At 40.9% G+C, this 22,907-nt stretch overlaps 1 protein-coding gene across 1 annotated transcript in view; it reads right to left on the bottom strand.

Moving 5' to 3' along the window:
- Positions 1 to 22,907, bottom strand: part of macrod2 (mono-ADP ribosylhydrolase 2) — a 399,802-nt gene that overhangs the window by 283,191 nt on the left and 93,704 nt on the right. Inside the window, exon 4 of the mRNA XM_030770327.1 lies at positions 5,868 to 5,897. Within this exon, the coding sequence (XP_030626187.1) occupies positions 5,868 to 5,897 (30 nt within the window). The remainder of the gene's footprint in view (positions 1 to 5,867; positions 5,898 to 22,907) is intronic.

Here is a 22,907-nt window from a genome sequence, read left to right as displayed (position 1 = left end):
GAAAGAGTTAATAGGTAAAAATCTACATTCAGCCACTTTACAGTGCACTGAACTGTTCAGTACAGTGTGTGTGTTTGCATGCATGTGTGTGTATATGTGTGTGTGCACATGTGTGTGAGTGTGTATGAGTGTATGGCTGCGTGTGTGTGTGTGTGTGTGTGCGTGTGTGTGTAAAACAGACAGTATTAGTGAGTCAGAGCAGATACACGGGCTGTTTAAGTAAAACACACTCCCTGGCATCCACAGTAGAGCCAAAGCTCAAGCGATGCCATTGACTACCTAATGACATAGTTGCCGATGGCCACGGGCATGGGCTTGATTTATGTGTGGAGACAGAGATGAATGATTCATTGCCTCAGAGGGAGATGCAGGGAACACGGAGCTGCGAGCTCATGGCCTGCTCTCTTCCTCACCTACTGTGTGACAATACTTCTCCTCATGACTCCTGTCACCTTGCCCGACTCCCACTGCAATTCCTATAAAAATGAGCCTTTCCTGAAATTTTCATCTGAAAAATTCATAAACTTTCATTTATTTAACAACGCGAAAGCACGCTCTTTCCTCCCTTCCTAGAATGCTTCTGTTCACCTACAAGAATTTCCAAAAGATTATTACAAGTACAGTGACAAATTCATGAGAGAGGTTAAAAATCTCTCAATTTTTTATTGCTTACAATGAGTAACTGATAAAAAAAAAAAGCTGTTCATTTAGGCAAAGAGCAAGTCACCATTTTCACATGTTTAGTGCTACAGTCCTAACTGACACAGCATTAAGGTTTAATATTAAAGTTACAGTTTTAACCCGCTGGAAGATTAGCTCTGGCATGATCCATCGGATTTCAAGCAATAAAACACATGCTTTAATTGTAAACTAAATGTCTTTTAAATGAAATAAGCACATATCTGTAAAACACCCCTCATCAGAACTGAATGAAGCCTAACCTCAACAAGTCCCTCAATGTGCCTCTAACACACCCCCACCCACTCAACCCACCCCCCCATTCAACCCACCCCCCATAACATACCACAGCTCCTAAATATAGTGCTCACTGAAGTAGCCTAAAACTAATGGTGTGATCATTTTCCATAAATTAGTTCATCCATCACTCAGGATTGGCCAAGAAATGTGTCTGCAGAGCCTATTCTTGTCTTTCGTTGTCAAGGTTGTGACACGTGTTGGTGAGGGCTTATGGGCGAAAGTTTTCCCAGAAAGTGAGTGAAAAACCATGTGCTTGTTGGGGGAGAAGAAAAGGTTTTACATTGATGCATTAAATAACCTTGTTGAGATCAATCAAATCCTTTCATGTCTGCATATGTAAGTAGTTTGCCAGCAGTTGGGAATTCCACAGTTTGTGCACCATCACAGGTCCTAATTGAAGGATGGATGGGAGTGGAGATAAAGTGGCAGGTGTGTGAGGGGTTTTGTTCCAGACCCAACGAGCAGAGCTTTGATGAGCAGGTGTGTGAATGAAATGGCGTCTGAGCATTATTGATTATTAGCTACAGAAGAATACCTAGCAAAAAACAGGAGAATTACCCATTATCTGCATATTGAATGCTACTCATCAGGACCTTTAAATTAAAAGACAATGAAATGAGGCAAAGTGAAGAGATTTGGCAGGCTGATATTTGGTATTCCAATAAATAACACAAAGCTGAGGAGGAGAAAGAAATAACATCTGTTTACACAGCTTTGATATGAAGGTAATTGCGTTCAAGACGACAGAAAGACTTCTCTTCCACTCAACCCTCCATTCCAGCTCTAGGCTGTTGTCAAGGGAATAGCACAACCAGCAGACCAAACAGATGAAGCGAGAATACTGTTTGCAAATGTATGGGCTCTGAACTCATTGCTGACTGTCACGCTGGAGCAAAGACAGGATACATACTGGGCATGAATGAAGTAACACAGGCTACCATGAAGGGAACGTGAAAAGGCTGCCATGACGCATTGAGGGGGAAAAAAAACAGGGGGATAAAAAAGCTCGCACAACTTTGACAGCATCTCCACAGCAATTACGAATCATTTGAAACTTTATCATTAGGGCAAACGTACGTTCGTGGACAAAACAGGACAGAACACTCGTGCTGAGAAAACAGCAGTGGTTATAAGCCCAAATCAACCAAAATTCCAGCTGAAGGAAAATGCATCATGGTCAAGCATAACAGGTCACTATGATTCCAAACCTTACATCTGAATATGTAATAAATGGTCATGAGTGATTAAATTTTCATAAAAATGAAAACAGAAACAAAGGGAAAAAGCATCACCGTCAACTACATGCAGTGCACACACTGATGTTGCATGGACAAAAGTGTGACAGAAAAAGGGAATACTATTTGTAACACTAAGCCAAAGAAAACACGGATAGGAAGGACTAAAATGCCCATTCAAAACGGCTCAAATGAAAAGCTGTGGAAAAATAGAGATCCATATTTGTCCTGGACCAAATTCACGCATAAAAACATAATGTACAAATTTTAATATGCCATGGTGTGCAAAATGTCAGGTATCAATAGGAGGGTTCAAAGTGTGAAAAAGCAATTTAAAACCTATTGCTCTGAAATAGCGCTCCTGAACACTTCACAGACACACATTTTCAAAACAGCCATTCCAGCTCCAGGCTACAGGATGGTGCTGAGAACACATACGCTCCTAATTGCTTTTTTCAAGGTATGCAACTCACTGTGTGTCATGGCACAATGTTAAAGGGCCGACTTGGTAAGAAACACAACGAGCTCTCGGCCTGGTGAAAGGGAAAATTCAGCTATTGCATCCCTTCAGGTTTCAACTATACAAAATAAAACGATATGTGTCCAGCAAATTCATGTTCATCTTTGAGACTCAGTCTGATATGACTTTTTAAAAAGGGAATTCGTTCGGTATTACACACAGTTACTGCATATTCCAAGCAAGTTGTAACTGGAAATCCGCAATGCACTGCTGTTCTTTTGTTCTTCCTGGGCAGCGAGGTAGTGCGTTGGTGGCTAAGCCTCAGGAGCAGCTCCTGTTCTGTTGGCCTGCAAGGGAGGGAAGGCCTTACCTAAGAAGAACGATTTGTTTGGGTGGTCTCGTTTTAAGCCTGCTGCTAAATGGAGAAATGGTTATGGTTAGAATGTTAATGAACCAGTTTCCCCTCTGAATGAAGACATCAAAGAGCAGCTACTGGAACTGCCTCTCTCAGAGCTACATCGTTATGTTACGCCATGAGAGAATGGAAAAAAACAGGTTTTGTTATTTACATCAACCTTAGTCAACAGGGACTGCATCACCACTTGGTACTCCAGCCACCCCACCCCATAAGGTTTATAATCACCCACATCTCCAAACTGCCTCATTTAGCCCGGTGCAATCAAGTTGCTATTTTCAGCAAAATTAGGTGTTTTATGTGTTTTTCTGTTTTTTATGTTTGTTACAGAAGGAAAAAGGTTGCACATGTAAGATGAAGAAGAGTCATCTGAGAGAGACAAACTGAGCTTAAACTATTGATCATACTGATTTTTTTTTTTTTCGTTTAATTTCCACACTAAGCAACAGGATAGGCCTTGACTACGGGTTGCATTTAGTGTAACATGTTGTTGCGAGTGATTAGAAGAATCCAAATGAAAGTTTACAACAACAACTAAGAACCAAAAATCAACCACTTCCATTCAACTAAGCTTCTCCACTATCTGAATGTCTGTTTCATTACAGGCAAAGCTGTCTCTTGAGGTATATTCTAAACAATGCAGTGGACAGGCGTCACTGCCTGGCATTCCTGACCAAAGCCAAACCTTTCTTTAGCAGTGAACAGCACACATGAGACAAGAGAGGCTCTTTGTTGTAACAGGATTCGATGAAGACAGATCCGTCAAACCTGGAGGTCCTCACCCATCTGACCACAGAAGGTGGGAGAGAGGTGAGTAAAGAAAACGGGTTTATGTATCAGCCATCCAATTGTGATAAACAGGCTCAGAGATAAACCCACCTTGGACACATACAGATAAAGAAGAAAAGATGAAGGGCTTTGTTTTGAGGTAAAATAAAAAGGAAAACATTCTTTGGGCTTAGCAAGGGAAGTCAAGATGATAGAGCCAGTGATCTTTTGCCATCTAAAGCGTTTTCAATCGAGACGACATTCCTCTTCAGAGACAAGTTATTTTTACAGGGAGAGCCTTTTGCCAATCTGCTCTTCCCTTGACAGTGCAATTATTTACAGAGAACTGAAATATCTGCTATCCTGAAAATCATTCCCAAAACAACTGCATTACGTAACATTCATGTTGTGTGTTAAGAAGTATTTAAGAAACCGTACCGACCAAGTGTTGCCAAGGCCGGTTTTGAAACAACACCAAACATCTTATTGTTTTGGGGTTAATTAGCTTTCCAGAAATTCCAACAGGAGAAGGCAATTAGGGGAGCTTTGATTAGAATCCCTTTAGTGTAAAATGGTCAAATTAAGCACTTTCATCTCGATTGTTGAACTGTTTGAAGCAATAGATAATTACCATCATACCTTCAACTTCACCTCTGCTAATGAACAACTGTCTTTTACAAGTCTGTTGAAAATAAAGAGTAGTATGCATCAAATTTCTCAGAGCTTTTGTATAACAGTGCTGATCTAGGATCAGTTTTCGCCTTTCAGAAGTATTTGGTCTGAAGTGATAACACTGCTACTATGAGATGCTTAATACATATAGATGCTGATTTTTTTATGTTCTCACATATGAATTGTTTAATTGATAAGTCTTAAGTCACTACACCGCAACCAAAGACACTTAATTTGAAAGCAGAAATCTAATATATGGAAATAAAGAAAAATCCAAATTGCTCTTTTAATATTGAACATCTCTGCAGATCAGTAGAAGGGGCATGATGACCTCCACTGAGAGGGCTCTTAAAAGAACAGTGCTAGATACCAAGCCATTCACTTACACTGATTCACAGAAAAGTGCTACTATAAGTGGTTTTGCAATGGAGATGTGGGCACATCTGACCTCTGCTCTCAATCAAGCTTTTCTTTCTAAGAGACTGACCAATCAGAGAGAGCCAGTGCTCTGGCTGATAAGGATCTGGACATTGAGTAGACCACATTGCAACAATAACTGGAAGGTCTGGGACTTCAACCATACATCAGATAAGACAAGAGCAGCGCTTAGGAGGCCGTGATAGGATACAAATAGAGTGTCACAAGTGCTAGTAACTGTTTTCTCCCTGGGGATGACATTAACTATGACTGGTCTGGAGATCTGGATGAATGGAGAGATCTTAAATGACACTGCAGCACAGATGGATAAACATAGGATCATGTGAAGGGAAAACCACTGACCTGTATTCATTATCCCGGGACTCCTAGATTCCCCTCTCTCTGGGAAGTGTTCACCCAGATCAAAATTCCTGCTGTAATTGGGTTGACTTTTTTTTTTTTTTTTACCCCTCTTTTGCACTGCCCATTGCTCCATGGAGCGATTATTTCAATCATGTCAGAATGTGTGCCAAATCTCCAAAAGAGGAACTCTGGGATCAGGCTGCTCTGCTTGGCTTGTCTCAGCCAACCCCCCTCCGCCCCTTCCCCGACCCTACCCCGTTATACCAGACATGCTTGGGCGCCTCCAATTCCGTCTGCCACTTTACACAAACACGCCTCAGCAGGCCAACGTACCAATGACCACATTTGGATGCATCACTCTCTTATGTGTAGCGAGAGTTGAAACACATTTACCAATAACACCTCTGGATGAACAAGATATGAAAACTCAATGTGGGCCAACTAAGAAAACAAGGAAAACGGATGCCAGTTAAAAATGGATGAGTGTAAACCAAATCCCGCATACTATAATCATGCGGGCTTTCAACTCATAAGTCAGAGAAAAGGGTCAATCACTCACCTCCTCCTCCGCCAAGCAGACTGGAGTTTGCTGTAAAGGAGACAAAAGAAGAAAACAGGATTAGTTGATGACAAATGTCATAAGATAACACTTCACCACAAAAAAGGACGATGTCATTCTATGGACAGAAAAAAAAAAAAAGACATGAAGGTCAAGTGTATTAACAAGTGTATTACAACTGAAGATGTATACAATGGGCAATTGGGTATCCATGTTATTCTACCACAGTACAGTTCTGTTATTTCACTGCCTGATTCACTGCTTGTATTCGAAGCGCCAAACTTCAGAGCGGCCACCCAACACGACCGCTCTGGTAGAGCCGAGTGTGACAGGTTAGTGAGTTTGAGCAGGCACACAGCAGAGGAAATCTTGCTTTGATGGTGAGTTTCAGATCTTCGCTAGAATAGGGTTGAGGGTTCAGGTACCAACTGAACACTAACACTCAAATAAAGCCTAAAAAAAAAAAGGGAAAATACTCTAATTCTCACTTTAAAAAAAGATGCTCTAATCTTTGTCTAATCTAACCTAATCTATGTCAATCAGCATTACAATGACTCAGTAATAATGACTGCTTTATGAGTATGACGTGGCGACTCCCAACCTCATTACCACAGACATCACAACCCCAACCTCCAATATTTCAGTTCATCTGAAGGTAATGTCAAGAAGGGATTTCATTACTGGAGAGCAATGCCATTAAAATGAGTTGAGAATCTTTAGCTGCTGTTGTCAGTTACAGACTTTGCACTTGGAGAAAAGATTAGAGGGGATTAAAAAGCCACTGTTAATTTGCGTGTTGCAGGAAAGTAAAGTCAGCATGTGCCCGAAGCTGAAGTTCGCTTAAGGGGCACAGGAAACGATTGTTTACATCAAGCGTATATATTTCAATCAACCGTGATGCCGAAACAAATGAATGAAGAAAGAAAATTAATTATGTCATTTAGTTCACTGTCACTAATCATTAACAGAGGTACAGAGAGGTAATATTTGTGTCAGAAAATCCTGCTTTTTTTTCCCTCCCCCCCAACAAATGAAAATGCTAAAGTATGTTTTTTGGATGACACTCGCTTTCCACACTTTTCTACCACACCATTGTTAGCGAGTTAAAAGCAGCTTGTGTGAGTGGGTGGAATACAAAGAGAGCTCTCTGTTGATAGAATGCGCATTTCATCAAGAGCTTTGTTGCACAGACACTAAAAACACTGAGAGAGAGAGAGAGAGAGAGAGAGAGAGAGAGAGAGAGAGAGAGAGAGAACAGAGGTGCAAAAATGATCAGCCAACATGTTTACAATAGCACCTCAGCAGGTTTTCCAGTGCTGAGAGACATGCTTGTGCCTTCTAGCCTTGGTTTATTTAGATTAGTTCTCTGGCAATCAGACGCACATAAACACTTCGATTCAAAGTAGCCAAGACCTGGCATTTCAAACCGTGTTTAATTGCACCTATTGTAATTGTAGTCAGTACTGATAATAACACAATTTCTGAAAAGAAAACTTGATGGAAGATGTTTATAGTGCTTGAGTTTTGTTTTTTGGGGGGGTTTTTTGACTAGCCACATAACATTTGAGTTTGTATTTTTAATGATCAAACCCTTTTAAGTACAATCTTCTGCACTAAGACCATAGTGATGCTTCTTCATCATGTTATCTTCCATCTAACAATAAAATCTTAAACACACTTCACCTGCAGACAGACAGCCTTAAAGCAAATCCAAGGAAATAATTAAATAGACTGGCTATTTAGAATCTCTGAAAAAGACCCCATCTGTATCAGTCTAAAAGGAGCTTTGCAGGAAGAGAGCTCTGTAATGTTTCCTGTTTTGTTGAGCTCTTCCATCAGCGAGGACATGGTTTTGTCTTACCCTGTTTAGACAATCAGACAACTTAAGATGAAAATACCAATCGCCATGGCAATTGAGTCCAAGCTAAGTCCTGGGGTATTATCTTACTCCAGGGAGGTTAAAACACTGGAGGCTAATTAACCAGCATTACGAAAAATCTCCTTCATTTACTATATAGGCGGTCGGGTATGAAAAGTCACGAAGAGCTTGAATCAATTCCCAGCCATTCTAATGTCATGAAAAGTGTTAGAAGATTCCAACAGAGGAGAACAGGCAGTCCTTAATGGCATGTCTGTCTGAAATCTCTGAGCGAAGCTGGATCGACGTATCTCATCTCTATAGGGACTTTGGTAAATGTACTCGCTTGGAGGAAAGAAAAATCTCTAGCGTGGGCCGTTTTATTTCTTTTTTAATATTTTTCCCTTTGTGATGTGAGTCACTCCGCGGAGCGCTTTTCATCTTTTCTCTCCGTTTTTTTTTTTTTTTTTTTTCTCACTCCTCAAGAGCATACAGAGCGTCTTAAGCACACAAAATATCTGTTACCTCCACGGAGGGTGAAAACAAGACTAAGCCTTCAGCAACTGTTATCAAGGGAGACATTAAAATCCTCAAAATGAATGGGGACTTTCCTTAACAATCCCTTATCAAGAGGAGGGGAGCCGGAGAACAAATGAGGAACAGCTGCCGAAAAGAGAGAACCTGCAGACTTTCATACGAGAGGGAGAGGGGGGAAAAAGAAAATCAGAGGAGAGGTAGAGAATGTCTGTAAGTCACAGGGTTGTTGTGGCACACCGTAGAGCTGGGTACTCACAGCTTTATCCAAGCTGACGGGGCCCGAGACGGGTCCAAATTGCCAGAGCCAGAACCCAAATAAAAATCTATACCCAGCCATAATCAGGCCATAATGCAGTTTTGATAGTGTGTATTAATCACAAAGTGCTCTACCCTGCTGTCTGTTTTCCTGCACTGAATGAACAGCATTAATCCGAGAGAGACTTGCGGTGGAGAGACATACTTCAGTTCTGCAGACAGCCCACCTCTTTCTCTCCCTGAATTTCACCCTCTCTCACTCACAGAATTGTAGCCAGTGGCCAGTGCTCAAGACAGGCCTGTAATCTGAGTGAGTGGTTTTGTTGTCATGGACACTGGGGTTTTTAGGGGAGGTTTTTTTTTGTTTTGTTTTTTTATGAATTTGTTTGATATTCATGTGTGCAGTGAGAGGCATGTCCAGTTGTTGTGACTAAGAACAAGGAGTGAAAAAAAAAACAGTCTCTGCACTTGCCAACACACTTCCCTTGAGTGTTCCACCAATCAAAGATGTCCTCAAAAAACACAAGAGGGAAAAAAAAAAGCCTGATCGACCAACTTCAAAAAAAAAAAAACGTCAAAGCAATAGCAAAATGGAACTTTAAAGAGCCTTTTGTTTAAAACAAAAATAATGTTTTCATCTTTGCTTTCATGATGGCCACTCTACTTCTAAAGTTTGAGCCTGGTTATTGCTTTGGGATAATTTAACTTCACAGAGTTAGCAAAAACACACCTGCATCCACCTTGTAACATCTCACCCTGATTTGAGGAGGTTACACAGGAAACTACATTTGAGATTCTCTCTCTCTCTCTCTCACACACACACACACACACACACACACACACACACACACACAGCCACACACCCACACAAAGCTCCTCTGGTGGTTAAACAGGAAAGTGAGCACGGATTTGTTCCTGTGTCATTCCTCCAGGAATTTCCCATAGTGCAGCACACAGACAAAAGTGGTCGGAACAGATAAGCTGGAGGAGCAGCAGGTGACCGCACACAGTTTTAAAAAGGATACCTAGAGGAAACTTCTAGCAAAGTCATAAATCCCCGATCTGCTGCTTCCTCAACTCACACGGAGAACTTAGCAGGATTGCTGGGATGCTCAGTGGCAACCATCACACAGGTCATAAATCTGAGAGTTAACGCAACAGAGAGACAAGGACAGTCGTTAGCGAGTGACACCCTAGCAACCCCACAACCCTGTCACGTCTGCTTCAGCCTCCCTGCCATGTTCCCTCTTCTTCCTGAACTCCCTTTGTTCTCAAATGTGACACACAGCAGCGAGAAGAAACACACAGCTACCTGTCGGTCCGTCAGGGAAATACCATATGTCCCAAAGGAACAGAGCTATGAAACAAAAGAACAAAGATGCATGCCAGTAATATCAATCACATACATATAAACTAAAGGAAAAACATAAAATAAAAAAACATGAAAGGCTAGCACAGACTTTTACACTCAAGTTAGGTCATGACATATAAGATGTGAACTGTACACCAGCTCAGTGTAGGAGGACGGTTTTGTCAGGTTGCTCTCTGTGGAAATCTAAAAACATACAGCTGGAAGAGAGCACACAGCTGCAGTTTAACTGATGGAGCAAACAAGCCCACTGAACTCTCCCATGGCAACTGGAACCTCATCTGAACCTGACAAAAAAGTCCAGCTCAAATGGAACAGTATTCTTAATTTATTGAGATGAATTGGGCCTCTGCATTGAAATGGCAATAATGCCAACAAAAAAACGATGACAAATATATTGCGCCGTTTTGTTTTGTCTCCTTCTATGTTTGCCTTCCTTGGCACTGACGATTTAGAAAACTGGAAAAAAAAAAAAATACAAAAATTCCCATGATGTTGAATGATATTACATGTCGTAATAATGCCACTCAAGTCCACTGTAGAGAGGAAGCCAAAATAGCTCTATTTTAAGCCCCAGACATACTTCGCATTTCTTATGCTCAAAATGAGAGAATAATTACTTTCTTGTAAGATAAAGTAAGAAGTTTTGGAAGGGATGCCAGGGCGTCTAGCAGTACCGTTCTGATGCAGGGCAGGATACGTGATAGTCATTAGATGTTATTGCTCCTCGTGTTGCAGCTTGTCACGGCCGCGTCTGACTGCGTGGTTCAAACATCCAGTCATGTGGAAAGGACTTTGCAAAAACCTGAGAATGGAGAGACAGTACGAGACCTCCTTCCCACGAACTCCCCCTCACGCAATGCTTTTCCTTTTCCACTTCAAAAAGCTATCTTAACAAGCTCTGCCAAACGGCCTGAACCTCGGCTTCATCAGCACAGTACGCTATAAATTAAACTGGCAAACCACACACACACACACACACACACACACACACACACGGTAAACACACATTATATATACGAACACAAGCACGAGTATGAACCACCAAAGATTCACTGAGGGTTGAAAATATCGGCTACAGTCCATGCCGCGTCTGCAGAGCTCAGCGTTAAATTGAACCAAGTCTTGTGGGTAATGATAAGGCTTTTTTTTTTTTTTTATTAGTCATTGAGACTCACACAAATGAAAATCTGGCTCACACCACTGCCCTGCCCCTGGATGAGAAAGCGTGCGGCGGCTGTATTTCTTATTTGCAGCACATTAAAAATACATGCGGTTTTTCCCCTGACCGAGACGCAGCCTTGCAAGATAACTCGACTCGGCTCTTTTGTTCTTTATTGCGAGGACCGCTCCCAGAGGAACTCCTCAACCTATAAGAGAGCAGCCAAGCAGGAACAGCAGAATCAGAACCCACAGGGCCAGAACATATCTCATACAACCCAATTCACACAGCCTGGGCTAAAGAGACCGGGCCCACGCCGCAGTCACCGTAAAACACTGAGTTACAGTACTTCACAACCACTGCATTGTATGGTCAGCCCACTTTGTACAGTTAACTTTGAATCTTCTCCATCACCAACCACAAAGGGTCCTGCCCCATTAATCTTACAAGGTGAAGGTGCAATGTATGTTTGTCTCCTAAAGTTTGTGAACTTCTGACAGGGCTGAGTGTGAGTGTACAGAAGCAACACGAAAGGACCATTACATAGTCTTCATTAAAAACTGCCATTTATTTCATTAATTAAGAGAAAAATGGTCAGAAGGAAAGGGAGCATTGAGGAAAATTGGAACAGGGTTAAGTCATCCAACTACATCAAATACTTATTAGAACCAGGTCTGTCCACAATACAAGAAGGGATTTCCTATCGCAAACAGCTTAAGGGACACGAACTGACATGAAAGGCCTTCAATATGACAGGTTCCAAATAAGCTAACGTTGCTTACCAGTTCACAGTATACACACGGATCTAACTTAACTACTTTAAAAGGAGAGTACCTGAAATCCATCAACTCTGATGTTCTGTACCCACTTGTCAATATTTAGAGAAAAGATCATTTATAGTTAGCTCAGAGCTTCCTTAGAACTCTGAGTCTCAGGCAGTCCATAGAACTTAATGAACCTCACGCTGTCATTCAGAACAGCGCACACTACACAACCTGCTTTTAGATTGAGAGTCTTTATGGCTGTGTCACAGCTGCGTCTCTGTGATCAATTTCCAACCCAATTCAGCCCGTCCTCCTTGTAACAAAGCAAAAACAACAGATGCCTATCCCGGCCCACAACTGCATTGTAATTATTAGCTGACCTTCAAATCTACATTAATGAGCCCAGAATAGAGATTCTCTTTCATCATTTGGTTTTTCATGCCATTCTTTTATCTAACAAGGTCACCTTTTTGTAAACCTCTCTTCACTGAAACACCTAACACACTGTCTTCCTCACTCATAAATATACATCCATCAACATCTGTTACCCTCACAAAGAACAGGAGACAGAACTTGCATCAAGAGGTTTGTGCTACTTACCAAGGTAGATATCACTTTTCTTTCTCCTTTTCTTTTTTTAACACGATATGAAGTCAGTGAAACATTAAGAAACTGAGAAATTCAGACACAAATGAACAGCGTTGCTAGGGGAGATGAGCAGAACTGGACTCGTTAAACTAGATGAAGACAGCTCTTTCTCCTTCATTTTAATCACAAATTTGAAAAACTTGTCAGAGACGTTTACAGTGGCCCTGTATGTCTAGTCTTCATGGAAGCTTTGCCAATCAAAAGCAGGAAAACAAAACTAAGCTGCATAATTCATGGGTTTGACGTTATTTATGCCACTCAACATAATCAGAGGGTTTTCCTAGAAATGATGGGGGATTTTTGTCTTCAAAAGCCTAAAAGAAGACAATTTTCAATGAAGCACATTCTAATTTCTTGCAGATATTTACAGTATAGCAATCTGTGACTAAATAAAGTTTAAAAAAATAATGACAACATAAAGTACAACATAAAATTATATGCTAATTATGTAAATGAATCCAGTACTTCTGTCAGCAGCCTCTTTGAATCTTTTCTCCTCATTTCTGTTCTGTTTGCTCTGAATGGAGTGAAAGAACATGAAGGCACTCTGTCGTCTCCACTGTCTACCTGTCCTGACAAGTCTTTCTTCTTACTTCTTTTTGACTGAAAACTCGAAGAACGGAGATGCAAATAACGACTTACACAATAATTCTCTTTCAAAGAATGTGAAAATATAATGATGGTGAAAGAAGAATTACATGACTCATCATTATAAAAAAGGACAGACAATCCATGTCAGTCTGACAGCCCATGGGGTGTCTAGCTTTAATGAGTTCTGTGATTACCAAGGCAAAACGTTAAGGCTGATGGACAATGAGTGGTATAGGGGTTCTTACATAAAACACAAAAGTGGGCAGGAAACAGCATGGGTCCATTCAGTGACTCATCATTAAAAATGACACAACATTCTACTGTACGTAAAGGCAGTGATGCATGAGTCATGTTGTTGTTACTATTAGCGATGTGCAGTATGCTCTGACATTAAACATCTGGTCTCAAGTTTTAACTTTCATCAGCTCTTGAAGTTTCGGCTGAAGTTTAATGAAAAACCCTTTTTGGGATTCTGTAATTATCAGGAGACATGCACTGTCTGGAAATTTTTCATGGGAACCAGTAATGACAGGGGCCTTGTTTTAGCCTTTGGGTCAGCAGAAACCCATAGTGCATTACTGATTCATAAAGTCATATTCAAAAGCTAATGCAGACTATAGTTACTCTGTAGTTAAGCAAGACTTTCACAGATTTCCACAAGATGGCCACAGGTGAAAGTCCTCCAGACTAGACCTGAGACAACACTAAACTGGAGATCTTCAACTGCTGAAGTGTGCTTTGAGCATAGGCTATATTTGCTGAGAATGTTCTTGAATTCCGGAATGAATGTCTGGTGTAGATGTCAAAAGTGGAACAACAGAAAAGTCATTTTGGGTATTAAACACTGAATTTTAGTTATTTCAGTCTTAAAGAAACTAAGACAGTTGTTGTGGAACCAGTTTAAGTCTCTGCTGATCTGTCTAAATTAAATTCTGCGTTTTCTTTATATCTTGTGAACCTAATGTGCCCTATTCCTCATTTTAATTGCCGTTACACCAATAAAGAATCACCATAATAATGTCTGACTGTGTCTTGTAAATAAGCAAATTTTAATCAAGAACATTCTCTACAGAACCTTAAAACACAAGAAAACTTCCGCAAAACTTCTCTAGCCTATAACCCAGCATGAACTTTCTTAAAATCTTACCCTGAGCTGTGGGTTAACATCAAACCAAACTAACTGCTGTATGTTTTGACAGCTGACAGAATATTCATTGCCATGGTGGTAAAGCCCTCTTCCGATATACTGTTACACAATCTCCAATATGTCATCATCAAACAGGCTAAGACAAAGACCAGGGCCCAAATGGAGGTGAACTGGATGAAGCTACTCAGGTTGCATGATGATGATGATGAAAGCTCACCGAAAAAAAAAAAAAAAAAAAAAAAAGACCGGTCCAAACCGCTTTGTGATGTAGCTGAGTCGGCCTTATTAATAATCATGCGTGCATTAAATATAAAAAGGACAGTTGTAATGGTTTTGATCAAATTTTAAGGTATTCGCTTTGAAAAACTGTTATTTATTACCACTTCAGCATGGAAATAAAGAGGTTTTACACCTCAAAAGAAGCAGCTCTATTGTCCCCCTCAGACCCCCAGCTCCCCTACTCTGAACCACACATCCCCTGTCCTCTGCTACTCTCTACCACTCAAAGACCAGTCGCGTCTAAACACCCTTCATTACTGTGTATGGAGGCAGAGGTAAATATGGTGATTACCTGAGCTGGCTATCATAAGTGCCCAAGGCCAAAGAAATGTGGAAACAAATAATGGCAAATTAGGCCATAATAACTACATATTGGCCAGGGGAAATGTTCACCTGCACAGGAAAACTAAAAAAAAAGAGGCCTGTTGCTATTTCAGCATAATCTTTAGGTCAGCTAAATCATTACAGCTTGTTTACAAAAGAATGTCTGAACTTTTTAAAAGGCAGAATACTTCTGATATACACACATTTAAATGGATTCTATTGACTGCATGAGGAAAAAATAACAACAAATAATAAATGAATGATACAGGATGTTCATGGCAAATATTTACAAAAGGTTTCATTTGAAGCTCCAAATACAAATAAAATGAATATTAGAGACATTTTTAAGACTAGTTAAAAGCATGTTGAGGAACCGTGTTAAAATGAAATTTGAAATTTTCACTGAGGCGAGTTCCCACCCAGTTGGTGAACATTCTCAAACACGTTTCTAGTAATTTAAGCCACAATTTTTAAAAAATTCAGAGAAAGAAAAGCAACCACTTGTGACTGATCTGGAGGATGAACCATCAAGGAAGGAGGAAAAAAAATTTTCATAAAACAGCAGGACAAACATGTACACATGGTTATGCTAGCACACATGTTAAAATGCAACGTTAAGATTAGTTATAATTCAGTCATGCTCAGTCTTCGCCTTGTTTACATTTATAGTTTAAGACAGAAATGTAAACAAACGTGGCTCTGATTCCCAATAAAAGCATTTATAATGGATCATGTGAAGTTGAGAAAAATGGGGCAGATGAAAGTTTGCGTTGAAAGACAGGCATGTCGCTCCTGTCTCTGCTGTAAGAGGTTAGAGTCGAGTCTGAAGGCCAACTAAAAGGCAATCAGCCAGAGTATTAACGAGGAGATTTGCATAATCTACTATTTGAATTTCAATAGCATCTAAATGGATGCACAAGAAATGATGACACACTTTTTATAGGTCAAAAAACAAATAATCAGACACACACACACACACACACACCCACACACACACACACACACACAAAACGCATTTTCCAAGTGAATTCCTTAAGATTCTAAATGTAGCACCAAATCACTGTAAATGTTCTTCTGTATTCCTGTGGAATTCATTCCTGGCTCATTTCATTTATCCACACTGCAGCTTAAAACCTTGAAAGGTTAGGTGTGTAAGGACATAGGTTTGTCTTCAGATTTCCTCTGCCATTGACCCATCCTATGTGAAGTAAAGACTAAGCTTTTTCTGTTTCAGAATTTTTTCTGCTGTCAATGATTTAGGTGTATCCTAGCCCAGTGGTATCAACCTCTATGAAGCAAACACTTCACCGGCTCGTACTTTCTGTTAAGAAGCTTTTTTTTTTTTTTTTTTTGCTTTTTTTTTAAATGGTTGGAATTCACTGTCTTATCTTACCACAGACACTTAAAAGGGAACCTGGTGCTCTGCTCCTGGAATAAGAAAATAAATATTTGTTTTTTTGGTATGCTCTAAGAAGCTGAGCACCAGAAGGATGACAGAAAAACTAACGCAAAAATGTCTTTGTCCATGTGTACAAACACACACTGTACACAGAGACATACACAGAGACATACTACACATAGAGACACTGTACACACATACACAGACACACAAACACACACTCATGCACACACACGCATTCACTCACACACACAGGAGGTAACCAAGGAAAAACACACAAACCCACAAACAAATCACGGATACAACGGATAACCAGTTTACACCTCATGAGCCTTTAATTTCAGTGAACTCTGTGTCTCCTTCACAAGCCAAATAACCTTTTTCTCTGCATTTCACATGCCCATCAGCTTCACTCAGTCAGTCACGTGAAGACTTGGCTGGTTTTCATAAAACACAGGCAGTAACCAGGGGCTACAGCACAAGGCCAAATGCAGGACCCCCTGCTGCTCCCGCACAAAAGCGATGCGAATTCCCTACTCTCCATTCAGATACCAGACACACTATGTAATTTTTAAAGTGGGGATTATGGATTATTCATAATTAAATACACGATTTCTCTCAACACATCAGCTATGAATTTTCAGCACTGTCTGGGAAAGAATGATCTCTCAACACAATTTTTGGTAGGTTAAGACGGCTGGCAAACGCTTACTCACCTTTGACGATCACTGGGTAACACTCTTTCATTACCCAGTTTTTCACACGTGCTTCTAAAGAGCACAAACAGCGCCCGTGAGACCTCACGCAGACGTGTGTTAGGACGACTCTGTCATCCTTAGAAGTCCTGTGCAGGAGACGTTCATAAAAGCACAAAGGGTGTGAGTGTAGAAATTGTTAAAAAGCCTGGAGTCACATCCTGAACTTTAAAGTGCCGTGTCCCGTGACAGGTCAGTCCCGCACTCCCAGCCGCCCTACATACAACAATAAACTCTTACCCTTGAGACTGTTAAGAATATGCCAGCGAGATGAAATTCGTTTTAAGAGGCTCGGGTTTTGTTGTTTGGGGTTTGCGTTTTTATTTGAGAAAAGCAGATTCTACATAAACCAGGGCTGTTTTCTGGTCAAGCCTAAGTTGATCCATTCGCTCCAGATTTTTTTTTCTTCCCTTTTCTTTTCTATTCTTTCTTTTTTTTTTTTATGGGAATGTTTTAACTATTCTCATTTCACACTCACCCTTGTAAAAAAAAAAATGAAATGAAACATCAATCTCTTTGTTTAACAGACTTTATGAATAATGCACATTAGGATTAGTTTTGGCATGAAAAACCAAACATCTTCAGCCCAGCCGCAAACCCTGATTGGACATTTCCTGTAAAAGGCAAATGAAGGAACATTCCCGCAGTGATTGGGTTTTAAGTTTCGGTAAATAAAAACCTCTTTTTCCTCCAACACCTTTGACTATATGCTAATTGGGACATCTGGTATAGTGGTGAATAAAAGCACTGTGAAACACACATCTAAAACATCAGTGAGGTTTGCATGCGGTGCCGCAGCCACTGAAATGCAGGCGACATCATTTCAGCAGGCCAGCCCTGACTGATTGGGACTGTATGTGATATATTAGAGTGGAGGGTTCGCAGAGATGGAGAGCAAGTCGAGACTGGATCTTTCCAGTACCTCATCTCAAACATTATTAGTTTCTTCTCCTCATCCTCCAATCGATCAAAACAGGGCTGAGAAAATACTGTGGAGTAAAGACCTCACCAAAAATAGAGGAAAAAGAAAGAGCAACTGATAAAATAAATGACAGGAAAGAATGAGAACCCTACTTTCCTCTGATTCAGATGAAGTATGGGCATGAATTTGGTTAGTGTTAGAGCAGGTTCCAAACAGACGTAGTATCACTAATCAGTCATAAGAGAAGGTGTTTTGCATTTCAGGGGGCTGTTAGTAAAGGACGACATTTCAGACTCAGGGGAGAATGTGCACTTGGCCTGCTGTCTGAGTGCTAGAGAACAAAGCCTTTCCTGTCATCTTGAGTCATTTGAAAAGGGACAAAAACACTCACCTGACAGACCTCCACAAACCAAAGTAAATAAAGTCATTAGCCAACCCTACAGGAACCACAAAAGACCATTTTCACTTCAATACACAGACCAGCCACTCTGACCTTCCATTTCAAGGACACACCATTAGAAATGCATTGACTGTCACAGTAGCCTTCTGCATCCATCTCCCTGTGTTTAACTCGCTCTGGCCTCTCAGTCACCAACCAATCAGAGCAGACATGTGGAGACAGGCCCACAGAATTCAGGCCTCTCAATGCTTGTCCGCTGTCGTGTTTCATTTTTTTCCCCTAAACCAGATGTGGAAGGAGAAAATAAAGATTCAGAAGGATTCTATTAGTCACAAATGCATCCGGGATCCAGAATTTCTTTATATTAATGATGGTAATTTCCAGAAAATGTCAGCAATAAGCCATTTATCAGATAACTTCTCAAATGGCAGAATACCATGTCAGAGCCATCATTTGGTTGCCATGGTGACCTTCAACCTTCATTCTGACCCTATCTTGAGGGACTTTATCGCAGGTATCTGCAAAGTTGAAAGCATTCAGCCAAAACATGACAGAGGGCAAATGAAAGCAACTAAGTGAAGAAACAGATGGGCTAAAATGCATATGTGATTAAAGCTCAATTCAATTAGAAGCGTGAGATGGACAGGAAGGGAGGGGTTGCACAGGTAGACATTCAGTTACATCTGGCTCATGTCAGGGTTTTCTGAGTGAAAATGGCCACGTCATGGAAAGTCACCATCTGTTGCATACTTCATTCAATCATTGCTACTCTGGACGATTTGCTTGCAGCTGAACAGAAGGTTCCGTCCAGACCATTTCCTGATGTACAATTTTATTCATAGCAACACCAGCAGTGAAAGAACTGATCTAAAACCTACCCTGACATACAGAGAGGCTTGATGTTTAATTGATTCAATTGGATCCTTACAACACTGATAAAACAGAATATGTTTGAAGACTATGTTGGAAGATACTGTAATATATAAATAAAAGATAACAGATTAATACAGATGTGTTAGTCAAGCACACTAGAACAACAAACTCATATGCAGTTCAAAGTCAAGACTGTACCATGATATACAATGGCTCTGTTGCTAAACTTTCAACACCAGATTAAGGTTTTTTTTTTTTTTACCATGTTTCTCCCTGAGCAGACTAAGAGAATGCGACAGAGGAGGGATTAAGAATGCACTTCAAAAGGAGAAGGTCTCTGTGATCATTAATGGAAGTTCTAATTACGGCGAAGCCACTGGTAACCACCAGTGCTCTCGTCGTGTTCATCATTTATGAAGAAAGTCTACAGCCAAAACTGGCAAATGCACTTAATTGGCTTATCTAACATGAATATCAGCAGCCCAGTGCACATAGGCAACATGTAGCTGGACCCACGAAGAGAGATAGGGAACCTTACAGCAAGACCCATCCTTTTTATGATATACAAACATTAACACACATACAGAGAGAGAGAGAGAGAGAGAGAGAGGGAGAGGGAGAGGGGGAGAGAGAGAGAGAGAGAGAGAGAGGGAGAGGGGGAGGGAGAGGGAGAGAGAGAGTCAGAGGGAGAGAGAAAGAGAAAGAGAGAGAGAGAGAATCAACTACAGCTGATTATATCTTTTCAAAAACACACCTAAATGGAAGGGGGAAAAATGAGAAAAAGGAAAAAACAAATATTTCCACTCCTGTGTTTGCACACACTCACACTAACCATAGTACTGATACTAACATCAAAAGACTCTCACACAGACTGGTATGTACACAAAGAGAAAACTACATATACATACAAAACACACCCTACCTCACCCAATGCTTATATATACAGCAAACGATAAAAAGCAAACAGTTTACAGATATCTGATAATCAGACTGGGGAGGCACACCCTGTTGACCTTGTTTAGCGAAGTTCTAGGAGGAAAGCAGTCTCCGTCTGAAAAAAACCAAAGCACTGTATTCACTGTGGCTTTTCAAAGCATTCAGACGCACAGGTCATGAGAGCACAAGATATCAGGCAAAGTATCAAAGTCACAAAAAGAAAAGACTCAAACTCTAAGCCATACTCAGCTATTGAGACAGGTGAGCATATTGCTGAGGTCTGAATACAGCTTACAATGAGCATTGGGAGCCTGCAGGCTCAGCTAATGAAAGTTTCAATGCAAATGATGGGAATTTTAAAAAGAATGGATTGGCCAATCAGAGATCTTGTTACATATAATTTGGTGGTGAGATGAGAGGGTCGATTTTGGGCAGGCAGCGGGGAAGCGTAGGATGTGGTTCATTGTGCCACTTCCATCATTAATTAGACACAGTGGAGGGCAAGGGTGAGTCGAGATTCTGTGGTCTGTGCTGATGCAAGCCCACCAACTTTCAAAGAAAGGTCCATCCGCTCTGCCCGCCATCCTCTAATACACAACCCATTAAAATATGAACCCCATTAGATCTGTGGTTTTTGTTGCCAATGCGAGCAACTGAGGACTTGAAGTTCTCTCTTGTTTGGGGCTATGATGAAAAGCTTTGTCTAATGAAAAGAAAATCAAGGGGACTGTCGAGGAAGGAGAATGTGCTGAAGTAGAACTCCTCCACACACAGACTGACAGGAAATGCAAAGGCACGGCTAGTAGTCTTGGATTAACCCCTGCCACAGGCTGTTGCTCTTAGGTGAAATGGATCACCCCAAATACACGAACCGCCTCAGTAAGGAGGAGGCAGTCACACATGTAACGGTGACCAGAAATAAGTTTATGCCCTGTTTTGAGGGACAGGATCAAATATCATTTTGCTAGTTTATTCACTGAGGAATAAAAAGCTTGTTCTATTACTTTCCTCCCAAAGTTCTCCCAAATGTATCGGGCCTCCTGTTGTAATATGAGAAAGCCATACCCCCCCCCCCCGTTCCCGTTTGGAGGAGAACGTAACAGTGCCGTAGCTGTGTCACTGCAGCACCTCTCTCTCTTTTTTGTCCTGCGAGCCTTGTCAGGGATCCCATTCATTCCTCAATTTGACCTAATCAAGTATGAATCAAGTCACATCTCTGTGTCAATCTTGGCAGGCACTCAGGTTACAGATATGTAATCTCCAATCAGATCCCATGGGCATATTTAGCTCCAATATAAATAAAAGGATTGTTTCTTAAAAATGTATGATATTTCACTGCTGGCCAGACAGCTAGGATATGTTACCATCAGCTAGTCTAGACAGCCAGCAGTGAGGCCTCAGAAAAGTAAAAAAGCAAAAATGGTCATGCAGTTTGCTCTCTCTCTCTCTCTCTCTCTCTCTCTTTCTCTCTCTGCTACTCTGACATTCTTTTAAAAAAAAAAAATGACCACAGGTAAACAAAAGCAGAATGCCAGACCACATCAGTAACAATACCTGCTTTGAAATCTGTGTGGTAGTGGTATGGGCATAGCCAAAGAAATTATAAAGCATCTAAAGTGGACACATGACCCAGTCAACCATGCAGACCTCACATACAAACAGACATAAATACAGACTCTGCATACACACAGACTTACACACACACACACACACAAAAAATCCACGTACCCACTCATTTAGAGATGATCATTAAACTGGATCTGTGAGGGCCATGCACCTTCTGGAAAGCTGATTGAGCACGGTACTGTTTCCGTGCTAATAGCCCTGAAGAGACTTTGAGAGATCCTGCCGTGGGCACCGCTACACTAATGTAATCTATGATCTTTCCCAGCCCAATTAAAAGAAGAAATACCCTACAAACAGCTGGAAAGGAAGGCCTCGAAGGAAAGCGCTAACCGCTTTTAATGTCAGAAGTCTCATTTAAACACAGCATCTGTTTTGGGTGTACACAGGCGGAGTGTGTCTGCACGCTGCACCAGCCAGCGCAGTGCAGGCCATCTGGAGAGCCCGTACACTCCCCGTCTCGCCACCACCACGGGTGGCATTGTCAAACACTGCATTTCAATGCATTCGATCTTTGCAGGGCCCAATATTGCACAGGGAGTTTCCTTACGCATAGCACAGTGCGTTTGGTGAGCAGGGGTACCTATGGTATTCAAAACTGCATTTCTCGCGGGGTCTACTGGACAGTATGTTTTGGATCTCTCTTCTCACTTTTCCTCAACTTGGTGATTAGCACACTGGTAGAACCAGGTGTGTTGGTGCCAGATCAGATCTAACATATTAAGTGGGAATGAGTCCTCAGACCTAAAGATGAGACACACCGGTGTGACGCAGCTGAAGCCCTGAGAACATACATCTCTTTTTTTTTTTTTTTTTTTTTATTGTTGATACGTTACAGACGTACATACACAGACATGGGACACATAACATAGAACAAGACATCACATTGATCCTGTCACAGAGCCATTATGAGGACATACATCTCTACACACCTTTACTCCATCACAGCATCAGCACAACTGAACCAAAGGGTCTACTCATTGACTGAACACTCAGTTAGTTGAGTAAGGTATCTTAGTATTGAGCTACATGTAAAACCCAATGTAACGTGGTTGTTGAAAAGTGGAACTGATATTTTTCAGTTTCTCGATTCAGCTGATGCTCGTAACCAGATCAACTTACAATTTCTGTGTTGCAATCACTACTTTTTATATATATATATATATATATATATATATATATATATATATATATATAT

Source organism: Chanos chanos, chromosome 4 (genome assembly GCF_902362185.1).
Source record: "Chanos chanos chromosome 4, fChaCha1.1, whole genome shotgun sequence".
Classification (NCBI taxonomy): domain Eukaryota; kingdom Metazoa; phylum Chordata; class Actinopteri; order Gonorynchiformes; family Chanidae; genus Chanos; species Chanos chanos.
Note: the sequence above shows the minus strand (reverse complement) of the source record. Positions and strands in the feature narration are given on the sequence as shown.